Here is a 20,615-nt window from a genome sequence, read left to right as displayed (position 1 = left end):
TGTACTTCATAACACACTTCTAGATGCTTTACTAAACTTTGAACTAAAATAAATACAATAAGAATGGAACCCCTTCCTTTCTTAGTGCCCCAATGTTTGACATGGTCTAACAATTGTCTAGGTTAGGGTTAATATTTTTGTATGCCTCAACGCCCAATTACAAGTTAGGTTTATGAATCCTCTAGAATCTACTTAAAAATGCAGACAGGACTAGCTCCACATGTGTGAGTAATGTGTGTTGACATGGAATCCACACATTTTCATGATGGTAAATAAGATATGTCAACTTACATGAGGCATAATTGATCCAGGTGGCTCCAGAGAGACACACGGGACAAAGAGGGCTTATGAATGCTTGAAAATCAAAGTGCTTAGAATGACTTCGACCCAGGACCAAAGCATAGGTCTCGTCGTCCTGATCGTGAAGGTGTGAATGGTTCATCAATCCGAGCTCATATGAGGGAGAACGGGCCAGTCAAAGTTTTGGTCAAAGTTGGTCTGTGGGCCAAGTTTAAGTGTCCTACAATTTGATCGACCCCGAGGCATAAACCTAGCTCCCGAAATCAGTCGAAATTGCAGCCTCATTAATTTGCCCAATGACCCTTATTTTCTAAAAATTTGAAAATGACCTCCATGTTATTAAAATCTATATGTGTGTGTGTGTGTGTGTGTGTGTGTGTGTGTGTGTGAGTTGGCGAGCCACCACCCCCACCACCCCCAACGGGCCATCACCCCCACCGACCCTCCTGTAACCATAACTCACAATATTTAACAAAATAAAATATTTCAATGGGCCAACGGGCCATCACCCCCATCGGCCCTCCTGTAACCATAACCCACAATATTTAACAAAATAAAATATTCCAATGGGCTGGCAGCCATGACCTCGCCAGACCCTCCAACCTCCACCATATATTGTTATATGCCATTGTATTAATGGGGTGGGCACAGGCCACTGGCGGTGGACCCAACCCACACCCCGAAACACCCAACGTCATTTATTAACATACCACCACCATATTAATACGCCCCAACCTCCATAACAATGCCTGACTGCGGGAGATAAGGGATCGGTAAGGGTCGAACCTGCCCAGCCCACGTGGACAACCCCCAAGTGGGCGGCCCCAAAACAAAGTCAAACCAAATATTAACCTCCTACACCAAAAAAAAAATATGGCGCTAACTCAAAATGTTAATGCCGCCAACCTCCAACAGTAATGGTGTATGTTAGTGCGGGGTTTAAGGGGCAGGATGCCCAATGCAGACCCGACCCCATATAAAACTGCACGTTTTCAAAGCAATCATGCAAAAAGGGAGGGGCAGGATTTGACCACCTGACCCCTCCTCAACCAATCCTATATTTTTACCATTACACCAACTAATTTCTTGGTATTTCCACCCTAAAGGTTATATAAACTCAGTAATTTCACCATTGCACATAGTTCGAGGTAGATGGAGGAACCAGGAGTTGGCACGCTTTTCGAGACAAATTAATTATTGTTTTAATGCAGGAACCATGAATTTTGCAGGGGGGCTAAATTTTCACTTTGTCCGAATTTGACAAATTTTATATGGATTCAACACCTCTCGTCGCCATGAATGAAATGTCAGTGTCCATTTCTCCATCAGTGCTCTGCATTTTTCAGCCATTTTTCAGAATGCACATGGAACCATGATAGCTGTAAAAACAGGGAGCGAAACCATGAGCCTTGAAATTTTCCCAAGGAGGTAAAAAAAATTTATGTCGGAACATAGCCAAGTTTATACTTGTTTTTCATGGTTTTCCGCAGGGATTGCAATGGCGGAATTAGATTCGCCATCTGAGTTGCAGATTTCCAGTCCACCCATAGAGCAGAATATTTGAGGAATCCCGGGGGAATCTAAAAGATTCCTTGAGCCCTAGATTCTCAATTTCTCAGAATTTGGATTTTGGACAGTCGATTTTGCACTACTCGATGCCACAAATTTGATGGTACATTCAAATTTTTCATTATCTCTTTCTATTCTTCAGCCACGTTTCTAATTGCTAGTGCAGATGTCCACATTCATGTTCATGCGATCAATGCAGTGAGATCGATTGTCCGAATAGCTTCAACAGTGTGACATCCACTTCTTCAGATGGCCCCTGATTGTAAGGTATGTGATGTGTTCATGTACTTATTCTTTATGCATTGTGTTGCACAGATCCTTGATTGATGTTGATGCAGGATCTTGTTTATTACATGTTTTCATGATTCCTTGCTTGATGTGATGCAGAATATTCTATGTGATGTACTTGCTATCATGATTCAGCATGTTATGTGTTGAGATCCCTTGTTGTATGTTGGTGGGATACTCTTGTTTTCGTCATGCATGTTTTTGCATTGAGATCCCTTTTATGTCATGTTGGTGAGATGCTCATCATGCATGAGTTTTGTGTCATACTGATAGGAGTCTTTTGACTGAGAGTTTCGGTAGTGGAACATCTCTTAGAGCCACTCCTACGTGAGGGCATTTTCCTTGTATGATTGCGACATAACCTCTTGTGTACATCATTACTATTGACAACACTTAATGCAGCGGCCTACACCATATTGACACTGGGTCCCGGAGATGTAGTCCCTCCTGGACGAACTCCATTATCAACGCTTATGTTTTCATGTGTTCTAATGATTGAAATGTTCCTCTTCTTTATAGCATGCAGATGTATTCATTAGCGTTCTTTTAAAAATGCAATTTAACACATAATGAAAGTAAAAGGTCTTGGAAGGGTCCGTCATCACACCTGGACCTGGATCAAGTGGTATCAGAGCAGCTTTTGTGTTGATGTGAATTTCAGTGTGAATAATGGAACGTGCAGTGATAGAGGATGAAAGAGCGATGTACGAGACCATGCTCAACATTTCCAAAAGAGTGGAAATCATGTATGAAACTCTACAGAAAGAGACAGAGGAAAAGGAGCGATTGCAGCTTCAGTTGCAAGCCATGGAAGAGGCCCTAGAAGAACTGAAGCAAAACAAACATAATCTTCAAATAGAGAACGATGAATTGAAGATGTACCTACATGAAGAGAAAGAGGAAAAACAAAGTTTGCTACGACAGCTGTAAGCAAAGGACGAGGCCTTGGAAAAGTTGCAATGTGACCCATGCGAGGTAAAAAGTAGTTCTCCATCTTCATGTATGTTTCCTGATGATGATTTCGCTTTTTTGAAAATCATGCCACAAGAATTGGCTCCAAATTGTTGAAGAGAATGGGGTATGAAGGAAAAGGCTTGGGCATTAATGGCCAAGGCATTTTCAATCCCATCAAAGTAGAGGAATTATTGTGTCGAACAATACTTGGGTATGTCAGAAAGGAAGTTGGGGAATGCACCATGACAGTTAGCGAACCACCAACAACAGATGATGAGCAGCCCTCATTAGTTCTTTCCAAATCGAAAGAGGAGGTAAAAGATGTTGATTTCCTTTCGGTTTCATATTCGCATAGTATGAGTTCCATTGGAGATTTGGAGATCTTGATTACAGGGACAAACATGAGGCTCCAAGTCATAACTCAACCTTTAGAGGTTGTGCACGAACATCAATTTGCAGGCTCGAGATACACTAAAGGAGAATGCTCAAAGGTGTCAGAGTCATCCGAGACATTGTTGAAACCGTTGAGGAAAGAGAATGATGGAAACACATCCCCATCACCCCATGGTAGTTTCCATTGCAGGGAGAGAGCTAAGGCAAGCTCTCATTGCCATACTTACACTAGAGACAACAAGGAAAGGTATAACCACTCTCAGCATTCAAATGTTCATTTTAGTTATGATCATGTTGTTAATAATGAACGTAAAACATGGCATCGAAAAACATGCACCTTTTGTGGATTCCATAACCATACATTTTCTAAGTGTTGGAAAAGAATGGCAGCACTCAAAAGGATGAGGCGTGAAAGACCCTCTCAATAGCATGAAAAGAAACAGGTTAAACAAATATGGAGAAAGAAGATGTACTGCAATCATTGTGATAGAAGTGGCCATCAAAAAGCCACTTGTTGGAGGCTCCATCTAGAGCAGCGCCTTAAAGACAAAGCATCGATGTGTGAACCAGGTGAAGCAAATGTTTGACAAGAAAAACCACCTCAAGGAGGTGACCCATTCACATTGATAAGTGAAAATTGGTTTCTAGACATGTTGTTGTTTCATGGTCATTCTTTTGTAAATCATTTGTTGCATTTTAAAATGTAAGAGTGATGATGTGTTTCCATCACTTGTTCAGCAACAATGATGTTTGGTCGTATTTTGAGTCGCATTTTACACTCTGAAAGTGATATTATGTTTCCATCACTTGTCAAAACAATTGATCTGATAATCACCCAATGAGTGACCTCAGTTAAGAATTATTAATTGGAGGTATTACAGACTCATGTGCTAGTGTGTCTAAGTTATTTAAGAAATGGATCGATCAGATTGCAAATACATAGACACTTAAAAATGGAAAACATCAGAGAAATACAGTAAGCAAATACAAGAACACAAGAAATTAATAAGGAGTTCACCCTATCCTCCAGGGCCACATCTCCGATCCAGCTCTCAGTGGTGGGCTTCTTTTATTGTGTCTTGAAGTAGAGAATTACAATGAAGGAGCTTAATATGAGTCTCCTGAAACAAATTGGCTTGGTAGGGTGGTTCTTGGATTCCCGAAGCCACTAGAGTATACAGACTCTTTTCTTTGTCAGCTCTTTGACCTCTCTAGTCTGAAAAATCCTCTCAGGGATGGCTTGAGTCTCTCAAGCTCTCTGGTGCTCGACACTGCCTTTGGTTAGCTCGGCCCTCTGTCCTCTTTCTGCTTTACTGGTTCTTCTCTTCTCTGTCTTTTGTCTTCAGTGTTCTCTCTTTTGGTTCCCGACTCCTTGTCCTTTGTCTGGTCTGTACATGGATTTAAAGCCATTCGAGCTCATGGTGGTTCACTTCCTCTTCCGCCTCCGTCAGATCGCCTGCTTGCAGTTGCGCTTGAAGTTCCCTGTTTCGGCGCCATCATCAGGCTCTCAGGGATGGCCACTTGTCCTCAGTTACGTTATGGAATGAGTCTTTCACCACCTTGGCTGTCAAAGCGGATCTCAAGTTCTTCTAAATCACAGCTTAACCCTCTATCAATTTTGTCTTCTCCATTAGGCGCGATCTCAGCCGTTAAATCTAGAGCCCTCAGATTCAATGCCATTTGCTCATCCCGCGCGGTTTACTAGCTTGACCATTAGCGCACAATGAGCGGCGGTTTTCTCTCTCCTCCACTTGCCATGCATCAGGCGCTGAGTGGAATCGCTCTGCTTTCACCAAATCTGCTTACCGCCCATGGATGCCTCCGATCAATACCGCCGATTTTGGAGTGGGTCCCGCCTTTAGCGCTTAGCCTTTTGTCCCACGATTTTCCCGGCTCCCATGTGACTGAGTGCTCGGGGCTTCTCCATTTTGAGGGTTTTAGCCCAGCGATGCTGCTTATCACACATCAAAAACTCCCTCTATTTCCCGATCTGGGCCTCCTAGGGGCTAATTTCGCCTCCCACGCAGTCTCCATGGGCCTTGGTCAGCGCGCTTTGACCGAGGTCCTTGTCGTTCCACGCTGGCTGCCACTACCACTGGTTTATAGGTGTTTTTGATCACTGTTTTAAATTCTTTGAAGTCTTTCCCAACCTGGTATAGCCATGGCTTTGTTAATCATTCTTTATGGATCCAATTCGGTTCGCGGCCTTTCCACTGAAAAGCTTTTGGACCACCAAAAGTTGGTTTTCTTTCAAGCATCGACTAAGTGAGGGCACTGTTGTCTCACTTGCCCAATCTCAATCCACTTTGCACTGCTTAGCTTCGAACCTTTGAGTCTAATTTTGAGGTACTCAACATCTCCTCTGCGCGTTGTCCTCGCCTTCCTGTCCAAGACTGTGTCTTCCTACTATTCATTCAGATATTTAGGTAGCAGGTCATCAATAGAAGGCAATTGACTTTGCTCTTCAAGATCCTCAATCATTGAAGGTTCAAACAATCTCAAGCAATTTGCATTTACGACTGAGTAGATGTGCATGTAAGCTGGTAGATCAAGGCGAAAAGCATTTTCACCAATCTTCTCAAGTATCCTAAAAGGCCCATACCTGATAGGCTTTAGCTTTTTACCTTCACCTTGCATCCTGTCCTTGCTGATATATAGCTAGACCTGGTATCCAACTTGAAAACTATGCTCCATCTGATGCTTGTCATGCCTAGCCTTGTATCTGGCTTGGTTCTTTTCCAGTTGTTCCTGTATTGCCTGGTGGATCTCCCAGCTCTGTTCAATGAACCTAGTTGCCTTGTCCACATCACTGTGTCCATCAACTGTGGTATCTTTACCAAAGACAAAATCCAAAGGAGACCTTGGTGTGAAACCAAAACAGGTTTCAAAAGGAGATCTGTGTGTAGAAGAATGTTTTACTCTGTTGTAAGCATGTTGCACATAACACAAATGTTCATCCTAAAGCTTAGGATGTTTGCTGCAATATCCTCTAAGTAACTGGATCACTGTCCTATTAACTACTTCTATCTAGCCATTGGTTTGTGGATGAAAAGTTGTGCTTTTCTTCAGTTGGGTGTCCATCAGCTCCCATAGACTTGACCAAAACTTCCCCACAAATCGGGTGTCTCAATCAGATACAATAAAAGTGGGTAATCCAAAATGAACCCATACATGTTCAAAGAATAGTTTTGCAGTTTGTTCAGCTGTAATCTGCTTATTACAATGTATCAAAATGCACATTTTGCTGAACCTGTCGACAACTACATACAGATAATCATGACCTTTTCTAGACTTAGGCAGTCCCCCCAAAAAATCCATGGAAGCACTTTCCCAAGAGTGAGAAGGAACTGGCAATGGAGTGTACAGGCCTAGTTTTATATTGCTGGGCTTGCTTTTGGCACACATAGTACACCCTCTCACATATCTAGAAACTGTCTCATTCATTTTTGGCCAATAACAAAATCTTTGCAGCTGTGCAACTGTTTTACTTACCCCAAAGTGACCTAATATCACAGAAGTGTGTGCCTCTCTGATTATCTTTACTCTCTCTATTTTTGGAATGCAGAGTTTCCCACAATGATATAAGAGTTGGTCCTTTACATGATAATCCAATTCTTCTACTCTTTTGCCTTGACTCAAAGTTGCATATACATCTTTAAAGTCTATATCTTGAGCATATTGTTCAATGTAACTTTCATGTAGTACAAAATTATGCTTAAGTATAGTAAATGCATTTATAATGGGTCTAGATAACATGTTTGCAACTTTGTTATGTATGCCCTTTTTATATCTGATGACTAAATGAAACTGTTGTAGAAAACCCATCCACCTGTAATGTCTTGATTGCTGCAACTTAGTTTGGGAGTGTAGATATTGAAGTGTTTGATGATCAATATGTATTACTGTCTCTTTGCCCATTAAATAATGTTTCCACTTTTTCACACTCTAAACTAGTGCATACAATTCTTTATCATATGTAGGATAGTTAACTACTTCAAAATTAAAAGTCTCAGAATGATAACATATGGGTTTACCGTGATGTGTCAACACTGCTCCCATGGCATAGTCACTGACATCTGTTTGGATCTCAAATGGTCTTTGTAGATCAGGCAGTGCTAGTACAGGTGTTGTACTAATCTTTTCTTTCAAGGTGTCGAAGGCTTTCTGATGTTTGCCTCCCCACTGAAACACCTTATTCAATTCTGTCAAAGCATGTAAGGGAGTTGCAATTGAGGAAAAGTTAGAGATGAACTTCCTCCAATATTGTGCTGCTCCTAAGAAGCTTCTCACTTCTGTAGCAGACTTTGGTTTAGGCCAGTTTACAATGACTGCCACTTTAGAGGGATCTATTTTCAATTCACCACCCCCTACTATATGATCCAAATAATTTAGAGAGGTTTCGCCAAATTCACATTTGGAGAGTTTAACATAAAGTTTCTCTCTTTTCAAAACATCTAATGTCTGCTTAACATGCTTTAAGTGTTCCTCCCACGTTTTACTAAAAATCAGAATGTAATCCAGATACACAATAACAAAATCATCAAGAAAAGGCCTGAGTACATCATTCATTAATCTCATGAAAGTAGTAGGGGCATTGGTCAAGCCAAAAGGCATAACTGGCCACTAATACAATCCCTGCTTTGTCTTGAAATTAGTCTTCCATGCATCTTGCTATGCAACTCTGACCTGATGGTATCCACTATGAAAATCCAGCTTGGTGAAATAAACAACTTCCTTTAATTGATCTAAAAGATCATCTATGCGAGGAAGGGGATAATGATTTTTGATTGTTATCATATTCAGTGCTCGGTAGTCAATGCACATTCTCCACGAGCCGTCTTTCTTTCTCACCAAAATGATTGGTGACCCACATGGTGATGTGTTAGGCCTGATGAACCCCTTTCCTTTTTGGGTAGCAGACCTTTAGGTTCCTGAAACAGGACATCATACTCTGAAACAATCTTTTGTATATCAGCTTGTTGCTTAGCATTACAGCCCTCAAATACATTGGTTTGATCAGGTTTCTTTTCATCTACAACCATTAGTAAGAATTGTTTGCATGAATTTATCATTCTTTTCATCTGCCATGAGTTTATGAGAGTATAATTATTCTTGAGCTTGAGAGCTCTTACAAAGTATTCGATTCCATCTTTAACAAGTAGATACTTGTTCTCATCTCTATAGAAAATAGCTTTTCTATAATACAAGTAAGGACTTCCTAAAACAATTCCACATATATCCAAAGGAATTACGTCTAACTCAACCTCATCTACAAATGCTGACCCAAAAGAAAACTTGATTTTGCACTGTCTAGTCACTTGCAGTTGTGTTTTATCATTCAACCATCCTAATGGGTATGGTTTCTTGTGAGATGTAGTTGCTAATCCCAATTTCTTTACAGTTGCTTCAGAAATCAAATTTACTTGTGAGCCACTATCAAACAAAGTATCAATCTTTTGATGTTTGGAAATAACTCGAATATGGAAAAGCTCATGTCTTCTTCTCTCATGTTCTTCATCAATAATGGTTTGAGCAGAATTACTAGTAGATGCTTCAGAATTCTTACCTTTTATACCTGTGGCTGCAATGATTGTTTCATCTCCCGAGTCTGACCCCAAATCTTTCTGAATAGCTGCAGTAGTCTTCTTCTTCTTGCCCTCGGACTTCTTAGGTCTTAGCTCTGGATGCAGAATCCTACAGTGCTCATCATCATGCCCATCCTTTTTACAGTGAGTGCATGAAGCTTTTCCTTTCTGTGAAGTATTAGCCTTCCTTGCTTTCCACTTCTGCTTTATTTTCTCCTTGCTCTTGCTTGTAGTGGGTTGGGATGGTCCCCCAACTTCTGGATTTCCATTCTTTCCTCTAGCCTCTAGATGAGTAGCTTGTACAGATGCCTCATCTATACTAGTGGGATTAAACATGAGGATTGTATGCCTCATGTAGCTGTGAATACCACCAATGTACTTCAAAAGAGTCTCTGGTGAGTCTAATGAGATCCCTAGAATCAATGCTTTCTTTCTAAATTCTTGAGTGTACCCTTGCACACTTTTCCCTTTCAATTGCCAAAGAGTTTGCCAACTCATCATGGCTTGTTGCATGTAGGCCAATGGATAGAACTACTTCTTGATTGCAGAAACAAAGTCACTCCATACAAAGATAGTCTTACCATGTATTTTCATGTCAACTTGGGTTCTGCCTTCCCACCAAACCAAGGTAGTGCCTCCTAGGTGTAGGCTTGCCAGCTGAATTTTGCTCTTGTTTGAATCGATGTTCTGTACTCTGCAATACACATCAATTTGTCTAATCCAATTGTCCAACTTTTTAGCATTTAGCTTTCCATCATATATAGGCAAATCGAATTTAACATCTAGCTTAATCAAAGATGCTTTCTTATTATGCATAGGGCTATTAGGAGGTGTGAGAAAGTTTTCCTCTTTCCCTTTTCCTTTTGAGTGGTCATAGTTATGAGATTCTTCTTCTTCTTTATCTTGTTTAGAACCTGATGAATCTTCATCCTTATGCTTTCTAAAGTCCCTATACATTTCTTCTACCATAGACTTTATAGCTAGGAAACTCTCTATGAATTGAGGGTCTAGCCCCACAGAACCTTCCTCTGACATTGTCTTCCGAGGATAGACTCTCCCAATTTCAGGATTAGTTTCGACCAACTCTCCTTCTCCTAATTTGAGCTTTGATCTAGTGAGCATTCAACAGCTAAACCAACACAAGCTTGTCTAACCTTACAGCCTAGAGCTCTGATACCACTTGATCTGATAATCACCCAATGAGTGACCTCAGTTAAGAATTATTAATTGGAGGTATTACAGACTCATGTGCTGGTGTGTCTAAGTTATTTAAGCAACGGATCGATCAGATTGCAAATACATAGACACTTAAAAATGGAAAACAATAGAGAAATACAATAAGAAAATACAAGAACACAAGAAATTAATAAGGAGTTCGCCCTATCCTCCAGGGCTACATCTCTGGTCCAGCTCTCAATGGTGGCCTTATTTTATTGTGTCTTGAAGCAGAGAATTACAATGGAGGAGCTCAATATGAGTCTCCTAAAATAGATTGGCTTGGCAGGGTGGTTCTTGGATTCCCCAAGCCACTAGAGTACACAGAATCTTTTCTTTGCCAGCTCTTTGACCTCTCTAGTCTGACAAATCCTCTCAGGGATGGCTTGAGTCTCTCAAGCTCTCTGGTTCTCGACGTTGCCTTTGGTCGGCTCAGCCCTCTGTCCTCTTTCTGCTTTTTGCCTTACTGGTTCTTCTCTTCTCTGTCTTCTATCTTCGGTGTTTCGTCTTTCGGTTCCCAACTCCTTGTCCTCTGTCTAGTCTGTACATGGCTTTAAAGCCATTCGAGCTCATGGTGGTTTTCTTCCTCTTCCACCTCCATTGAATTGTCTTCTTGCAGCTGCGCTTGGAGTTCCCTGTTTCGGCGCCATCATCAGGCTCTCAAGGATGGCCACTTGTCCTCCTGTGAACCGCGTCAGCTTGCCTCATTGGTTTGTTTCCTCAGTTACATTACGGAATGAGTCTTCCACCACCTTGGCGGTAAAAGCAGATCTCAAGTTCTTCTAAATCGCAACTTAACCCTCCGTCAATTCTGTCTTCTCCATCGGGCGCGATCTCAGCAGTTAGATATGGAGCCCCTAGATCCAACGCCATTCGCTCGTCCCGTGCAGTTGACTAGCTCGACCGTTAGCACACAATGAGTGGCAGTTTTCTCTCTCCTCCACTTGCCATGCGTTGGGTGTTGAGTGGAATCGCTCCGCTTTCACCAAAACTGCTTACCGCCCTTGGATGCCTTCGATCAATACCGTCAGTTTTGGAGTGGGTCTCACCTTTAGTGCTTAGCCTTTTGTCCCATGGTTTTCCTGGCTCCCACGCGACTGAGTGCTCGAGGCTTCTCCATTTTGAGGGCTTTTGCCCATCGATGCACGATTAGCACTAATCGCACATCAAAAACTCCCTCTGTTTCCCGATCCGGACCTCCCAGGGGCTAATTTCGCCTCCCGTGCAGTCTCCATGGGCCTCGGTCAGCACGCTTTGACTGAGGTCCTCGTTGTTCCACGATGGCTGCCATTACCACTGGTTTAGAGGTGTTTTTGATCAATGTTTTAAATTCTTTGAAGTTTGTCCCAACCTGATATAGCCATGGCTCTGTTAATCATTCTTTATGGATCCAATTCGGATCAACAATAGTGTTTGGCCTTATGTATGTGAATCATGTGTTGCAGTGATGATGTGTTTTCCATCACTTGTTGAAGCAACAATGATATGTTGGCCTTGTTGTCATAGCTGTGATATTGCGTCCATCTTGATGTAAACTTGACCACCGGGTATGTGTTATAAACTCGTGGCAAGTGTGGGACATTTGGGTGATTAGTTGGTCATGTCAATCAAGCATGTCATTTGTGAAACAATGTACTACAGGTTGCAGATGTAGCAGGTGTCGGCTCATTGATTAAGGCTCTGAAGAACAAAGGTGAAGGAGATGGAAATGAGACCTTTTCAGGATGCTTGTGATGCAGACAAGGTACAGAGAAGTTGCAGATTATTTTTCATGATTTTGGAGGACCAAAAGCTCCTCAGTGGGGAGGATTGATCCAGGTGGCTCCAAAGAGACACACAGGACAAAGAGGGCTTATGAACGCTCGAAAATCAAAGTGCTTAGAATGACTTCGACCGAGGACCAGAGCGTAGATCTCGTCGTCTTGATCGCGGAGGTATGAATGGTTCGTCAATTCGAGCTCGTATGAGGGAGAATGGGCCAATCAAAGTTGGTGTGTAGGCCAGGTTTAAGTGTCCTACAATTTGACCGACCCCGAGGCATAAACCTAGCTCCCGAAATCGGTCGAAATTGCAGCCTCGTTAATTTGCCCAATGACCCTTATTTTCTAAAAATTTGCAAATCACCTCTATGTTATAAAAAAAAAAAAAAAAAAAAAAAATATATATATATATATATATATATATATATATATATATATATATATATATATGTATGAGGTGGTGGGCCACCACCCCCACCACCCCGAAAAATACACATAACAACATATTAAATTTTTGGGCTGACGGGCTATCACCCCCACCGGCCCTCCCACAACCGTAACCCACAATATTTAACAAAATAAAATATTCCAATGGGCTGGCGGCCATGACCCCGCTGGACCCTCCAACCTCCACCATATATTGTTATATGCCATTGTATTAATGGGGTGGACACGGGCCACCGACGATGGACTCGACCCACACCCCGAAACACCCTCCGTCATTTATTAACGTACCACCACCATATTAATACGCCCCAACTGCCATAGCAATGCCTGATAGCGGGAGATAAGAGACCAGCAGGGGTCGAACCTGCCCGGTCCACGTGGTTGGCCCCAAAACAAAGTCAAACCAAATATTAACCGTCCACACCAAAAAAAAATATGGCACCAACTCAAAACGTTAATGCCACCAACCTCCAACGGTAATGGTGTATGTTAGTGCCAAGTTTAAGGGGCACGCCGCCCAATGCGGACCCGACCCCATTTAAAATTGCACGTTTTCAAAACAATCACGCAAAAAGGGAGGGGTGGGATTTGACCACCCGACCCCTCCTCAACCAATCCTATATTTTTACCATTACACCAACTAATTTCTTGGTATTTCTACCCTAAAGGTTATATAAACTCAGTAATTTCACCATTGCACACAGTTCGAGGCAGATGGAAGAACCAGGAGCGGGCATGCTTTTCGAGACAAATTAATTATTTTTTTAACGCAAAAACCATGAATTTTGCAGGAGGGTTGAATTTTCACTTTGTAAGAATTTGACAAATTTATATGGATTCAACACCTCTCGTCGCCATGAACGCAATGGTGTTGTCCATTTCTCCATCATATTTCTACATTTTCGACCATTTTCAGAATGCACATGGAACCATGATTGCTGTAAAAACAAGGAGCAGAACCATGAGCCTTGAAATTTTCCCAAGGAGGTAAAATTTTTCCATGTCAAAATATAGTCAAGTTTATATTTGTTTTTCATGGTTTTCCACAGGGATCGCAATGGCAGGATCAGATTCGCCACTTGAGTTGCAAATTTCTAGTCCACAATGGAGCATAATCTTTAAGGAATCTTGGGGGAATCTAAAAGATTCCTTGAGCCCCAGATTCTCAATTTCTCAAAATTTGGATTTTGGACAGTCGATTTTGCACTACTCGATGCCACGAATATGATGGTACATTCAGATTTTCCATTCTCTCTTTCTATTCTTCAAACGATTTTCTAAGTGCCAGTGCAAATGTCCACATTCATGTTCATGTGATCGATGTTGTGAGATCGATGGTCCGAACAGCTTCAGCAGTGTGACATCCACTTCTTCAGATGGCCCCTGGTTGTAAGGTATATGATGTTTTCATGTAATTCTTCTTTATGCATTGTGCTACACAGATCCTTGATTGATGTTGATGCAAAATCTTGTTTATTACATGTTTTCATGATTCCTTTCTTGATGTGATGCAGAATCTTCTATGTGATGTACTTGCTATCATGATTCAGCATGTTATGTGTTGAGATCCCTTGTTGTATGTTGCTGGGATACTCTTATTGTTGCCATGCATGTTTTTTCATTGAGATCCCTTTTATGCCATGTTGGCGGGATGCTCATCATGCATGAGTTTTGTGTCATACTGATAGGAGTCTTTTGACTGAGAGTTCTAGTAGTGGAACATCTCTTAGAGCCACTCCTGTGTGAGGGCATTTTCCTTGTATGATCGCGACATCATCTCTTGTGTACATCATTACTATTGACATCACTTAATGCAGCGGCCTACACCATCTTGACATCAGGGCCCAGAGACGTAGTCCCTCCTGGACGAACTCCATTATCAACGCTTATGTTTTCATGTGTCCTGATAATTGACATGTTCCTCTTCTTTACAGCATGAAGATGTATTCATTAATGTTCTTTTAAAAATGCAATTTAACACATCACGAAAGTAAAAGGTCTTGGAAGGGTCCTTCGTCACACCCGGACCTAGATCAATAACTTCCACATATCAACTCCCACTGAGGTGATCTTCATGCCTTTTAAAATCTCCCAATGTATGGAACATATTGAGAAGCTAAAAACTTTACTTGTAAATTTTGATCACAAAAATGTGGTTTAAGGCCCTAAAAAAATGGTCCAAAATGTTTTTTAAACCAAAATGAACAAAGTGGGACATATGCCTAAAATGGACCCTACAAACCAATAGCTCTAATTTTTCCACCTAGAAAGTACTAAAACAGATGATAATTTATATAATGATCCATTCTAGATCAATATAAAATAAAATAAGGAAGATACCAAGATAAAATCTATTATGAAACTTATATAAATTGGAGGAATGACACTCTTGATAATATAGGTATCCCCTATCAACTGGGTAATTGTCCATTATATAGGGACTCACTCTCAAATGTGACAAGGATACAAAACAAGGATACAAATCTACAGAGTGTATTTGATAGTGTTCATCCAATTGATGGTTAGTTTTAATTAAAAGCAAGTCATCATTAAAAAAATGTTTATAAGTTGTTGCTCGAGTTGAACATGCATGGAGGAGACGAAATTGCTGCTAGAATATGGGTATTGGAATGGCTACCAAAAACAAGGTAGTTCACCATTGATAGGTTGGGCATCAAAAAGGGGCTAAATTATGAAAAATTATAAATATTCTATGAGTTGGAACTTTTTGTTTATATATATATATATATATATATTTAAAAAAAGGTTATACCGAAGTAAACAACAAATTACATAGTGTTAATTCAAAATTTTCAAGCTTGAGCATTTATCCAAACCTACAAAAAGAAACTTACACCACATCAAAAGGTTGATGTAGTTTGTAGTAGAACTAAATATATTTAAAAAATTCTTGCATGAGAAATTTTTGGACTAATTGCTTACATGACAAGATACAAAAATAGTACATATCTAGATTGGATTACTAGCTTGGCTTCTTGTCACCATTGATTTTGTTATTGAAGTATTTCTTTCCTTCTTTGCCACTGCAGTCCAAGTTTCCATTCTTTTTCGATGAATTTGGTCGTGCTCCCTCGAATTCTAGTTTTCTTTGATTTGAAAGTTTATTGTTCTATAGGCTCCACCTATTTCACTTGATCTACCCAACTCACCCTATAGGCTAGATCTAGGGGAATAACTAATTCATTTTACTTTGGATCCTATGACACCACATCATACTCTCTTGTTTCTCCTTAGTCCAAATCTAGGTGAATAGCAATTTCGTCTTTCATTAAATCCTATGATTCCACATCTTGCTTAATATCCCTTAGTTCTTTTTTTAATTGTTTTAGCTCCTCCATAAGCTAGTCCAAGGCATCTGGCTCAACCTTTATAATGATGTGGTGTTCTTCCTTGGCACCAACCTAACAAGTTGACTTGCATTGGTGTTTCCTTGCTTCCCATGGTTGTTTTGGGCAATAAGTTGGGATATGTCTTATTTCAAAAGAAACTATACATTGAAAAACTACAATTTCATAATTCAACTTTTTCTCATTTAGTAGGAATTTTCACATGTTAAGTTTATTTCTACAGGATACCATTTTTTCAAGTCCATTTCCACACATATACTACCATATGTGGCAATTCTATAGTTTGTTGTTTCTTCACTTCTGAAGTGGAATTTCCCAAGAGCATTTCCAATGGCTCAAAGAGAAGATAAACCCCAAAGATGCAAGAGAAAATTTGGAATTCTAACCCAAGGGTTGAAGATAAGGCATATGTCAAAGCATCAAAGGAGGAGTCTACCAGGGAAAATTTTAAGGATGGAAATTTATTTTAAAGTTTATAAACCTTGGAGAATCTCACTAATACATAATATGCAATTTGTAAAATGTTTGGAAATTTTTTTGTAAAAGTATTCAAATTTCTAATAATTTTATATAGTCCTATATAAAATTTTGGCAATTTTTAAGGTAAAACAATTTTATAATATAAAATTTGGGCAAATAATTTTAGAAAAAATGGAAATGAATCTTTTTTTTGGAAAAAGCATGGAAAATTAGCCCACTTGCGGATATTAGCCCTTAAAATTTTCCCTAGAGTCTACTATTTCATGGATAAAGTAGACTGAACCCAAAACCAAGGACTTGATTTTAAAATCAAATCCTTGTCTTCAGCAACACCAAATACTATGATGAAAAACTCTTTTGAACAAGGAAAAACAAAAGCTTCTTCTTTAATCTTGGGTTGTCAGGAGTATGAAATTCATTTGTGCAAGTTGACTACTTGTGGCTATGAACCACTGAGGTGACATATTGAGGCAGTTGAATTGTAGGAAGTTGCCTTAGTTACAACATCTTTCCCGAGTGGAATGGAAAGAGTGAAAGCCGCCTAAACTAACAAACAATTAAAAGAGGCTTGCACAATGTCTTTGAAACAGGTCTTTCCTAAATTTCCAAAGGAAAGAGGAGGGGAGCAAGCTTCCATGGAATGAAGAAGGGCTACAATCAGATTCAAAGGAGAGGCTCCAAGGAAGGAGGTTGTAACACATACAATTGGAGACACCACCATTAAGCCAAAATTGTAGAGGGAAACATCGTTAGCAACAAGATATACCACAACATTAGTGGATTTGGAGTAGGAAAGATGAGGGGAAAGTGCCTTCCATACCAAGCTAGGCCATTAAGGATGAGGCTTCCTATGTGTGTGACCAACCCGTGATTGTAATTGCCTATGAACAAAACTAGAGGAATTTGATCATAAAAGAAATTATTGAAATTGTAAATTTTCATTACTAGATTTGAGTGGGCCTAATAATTTAGAACACGTGTTTCCTTCTAAAAAATCATAAATTCAAATCCAAAAAAAAATGTATATACACATTCACATACTTTTACAATCAAAATGAAATGACAACATATTTAGAATACACTACAAACTATTACCCCTTTTAACTTATAAATACAATTATAAATATATTTTTAAATGATTTTGCAATCCAAATGAAATCACTGTTTAGAATACACTACAAACTATTACCCTTTTTAACTTATAGTTATAAATATCTTTAAGAGTGATTGGATTAAATGATAAATAGTCATGTGTTTTTCCATCATTAAAACACATTGTATATCAAGTCAACAAAAGTGGATATAATGTCTTTCCATCTTTTCCATTAAATATCACTTTATTTTCATAGGTTTAATATTTACTTCCCAAATGTTATCAAAGAGATTTAGGGATGCCAGTCCATACTATATACCTAATATATAGTAGCTTTGGAAATTCGTGTTCGAATGACGCAATGCATGACGTGGATTTCACGAACCTCAATGGTATTGTCTGGCTATAAGGATCAACCCTGATGAGATGAAACCGCCAAAGGTAACAGTGAATTAGATTAGTCGTAGTCTGTCTGAGCTATGGAAAGAGATCAGGTGAAGGTATTGGGATCCTGGGCGAGTCCTTTCTCCCACATCGCGAGAATGGCACTGGATGTAAAAGGCATACCTTACGAATACGTGGAGGAGGATTTACAGAACAAATCTCAGCTTCTGTTGCAGTCCAATCCCGTTCACAGGAAGATCCCAGTGCTCATTCACAACGGCAAGACCATCTGTGAGTCGCTGATAATCCTCCAATACATCGATGAGACATGGGAGGGTACAGTGAGCCTGCTGCCCAAAGATCCATATCAACGAGCTATTGCCCGCTTTTGGGCTGCCTTCATTAATGATAAGGTAACAGGAACTCATCCTGATTGTAGATTTAGATTTGGGGAATAGGTTAGAATCCATTTTGGGAATATGTCAGAATCCAGTAGGTCCTTGGTTAACCTGTTGTTTGTTAGATTCTTAAATATTTTGGGAATTTGTAATAGACTGCGTTTGTTAATGATAAGGTAACAGTTTCACTATAGCGAATTTAGCGAATTTAGGAATCTATGAAGGTGGAGGAATTGTTTCCACGGTCAAAAGTTGTCTGAATCTGGCCAAAACAATTTCAAAAAATCTTGTAAATACAGTATTTGAATCATGTTTTTGATGATGGAAATAGATTCAGCACCATCAAAAACCTTTAGATATGAAGTTTGATCATTTTTACTTGGATTTACAAAAATCCTACCTGAAAATATATCAGAATCTGAGAAAACAATAAGGTCTAACATCATTACTGTATATCAGATTTCTGAATATTCTCCCAACATTACTGCTGTATATTAAATTTTTAAATATTCTCCAATTTCAATGTTGTATATCAGATTCTTAAATATTCCGGCAATCTATACTCTGATACAAACGCCCATCTGCCTGATTTGCTGAACAAATAATTTGATTTAATGAAAGAATACTGATTGCTACTGTTCTGGAACAGTTGAGTCCTTCACTTCGAGGGATGTACAGAAGGCCCGAGGGAGAGGAACGCCAGAAAGCCCAGGAAGAAACACTGGCAAACATATCTCTCTTGGAGGAAGCTTTCGGCACCGCCTTTGATGGATTGAAGGGAAACCCTTTTTTCGGGGGAGAGCAGATTGGATACGTTGACATTGTGTTGGGTTCTCGAGCTCGGTGGCTTCAAGTGGTGGAAGAGATGAGTGGAGTGAAATTGGTAGATCCTCAGGCCACTCCTCTGCTCCACGCTTGGTTTCACCGTTTTCTCAGCGTCTACTGTGTCGAGAAATCGCTGCCGCAATTCGAGAAGCTTCTTGCCCGCGGATACCAAATCCAAAAAAGTAGCTGAAGACGTAGATATGGGAATTTTTAAAATCTTGCCAGAAATTCATGGTTATTTTGTGGGTTTTTATAGACTACCAAGTAGAAATGTGTAAATTTGTTTTGTCTTTCTCAAATTCCCAGAAAATAACCCATCTTATTTTTTACACACGATTGGAAAAATTTTCAAAACAGAGCCACCCATTTTCACACATCACCACTAGTCAGTCTGAGATCTTGAAGGTTTTGCAAAAAATTTAATGGTATTTGATGAACAAATTACCCATCACTAGCGATTTACTCATCAAATCCCATAGCTGCTCTACACCATAACCCTTGCTGGTGCGAAAGCCGAGGAGGCAGGGTTCTACACAGTAGCATTTATTATTACAATATTCAGGTCTCCTGTAGCATGTTGTCATGAATGGAATTTGTCTTCTCAACATGTTTACGTATGCATAAAATAACCAATGATATGAACAGGAGGTGAACCATATTTTTTTAATATTTTGTGAAATTTTAAAGTCATAGTAATGAGTTCGTTTTTTGTTTTGAAAGTCATGGAAATTCCAGTCATATATCTAGCAGAGATTTTTGTAAATCCAAGTTACAATTATTAAATTTTAAAATTTTAAATGTGTTATAGATTTTTGATGATGCTGAATTTATTTTTGCCTTAAAAATATGATTCAAACACTATTTCTACAAAAATTTTGAAACTTTTTGACGTAAATTCCAACTATTTTTAACCGTCCAAACAATTCCTCTCCCCTCAGTGAACGACTCCAATTTTAAAACCCTACCTGGTGCCAAAGGCGAGGAGGCAGTATTCTACACAGTAGCATTTAGTATTACAATATTCGTGTCTCCTGTAGCATGTTGTCATGAATGGTATTTGTTTATGCGTCTTCTCAACATGTTTACGTATGCATAAAATAACCAATGATATGAACATGATGTGAACCATATTTTTTAATATTTTGAGAAATTTTAATTGGGTTGGTTTAGGGATTATGTGATAGGAAGTCGATTCTTATCATTATGATTATAAATTTTTTTGTAAAATTGATACAATTTTATTTTTTTTTGAGTTGAGAGTTGTCGCTATAAAGTTATATGAGAATGTAATTGTCAAGTTAAAGAGCAATGAGGGGTGGTGGAAAGATATTAAGTGTAATATCGAAGTTAAACAAGGTTGCCCTCTCTCCCCTACCCTATTTGGCATTTACATCGATACGCTAGAAGGTTGTTTAGAGGAAGCAGGATGTACTAACACGATCTTCGCTGGGATAGTCATCATCCTTTTTCTCTATGCTGACGATATTGTTCTTCTCGCAAGGTGCCCATCTGATTTTGATAAGCAACGTATACTTCTTAAGGATTTCTGCTCTACC

The 20,615-nt window shown here is 39.5% G+C and overlaps 1 protein-coding gene across 1 annotated transcript; it reads left to right on the top strand.

Moving 5' to 3' along the window:
- The first annotated feature begins 17,827 nt into the window (after positions 1–17,827).
- Positions 17,828–19,614, top strand: LOC149238193 (glutathione transferase GST 23-like). Its single transcript, XM_089366934.1, has 2 exons — positions 17,828–18,249; positions 18,884–19,614. Exons 1-2 carry the CDS (start codon positions 17,932–17,934, stop codon positions 19,247–19,249), a joined length of 684 nt encoding a protein of 227 aa, XP_089223060.1. The 5' UTR covers positions 17,828–17,931; the 3' UTR covers positions 19,250–19,614.
- The last annotated feature ends 1,001 nt before the right edge of the window (positions 19,615–20,615 follow it).

The sequence above is a fragment of the Pinus tabuliformis genome, chromosome 8, assembly GCF_031772625.1.
Source record: "Pinus tabuliformis cultivar Carrire ecotype Pingquan chromosome 8, CPIR1, whole genome shotgun sequence".
Taxonomy (NCBI): Eukaryota; Viridiplantae; Streptophyta; class Pinopsida; order Pinales; family Pinaceae; genus Pinus; species Pinus tabuliformis.
Note: the sequence above shows the minus strand (reverse complement) of the source record. Positions and strands in the feature narration are given on the sequence as shown.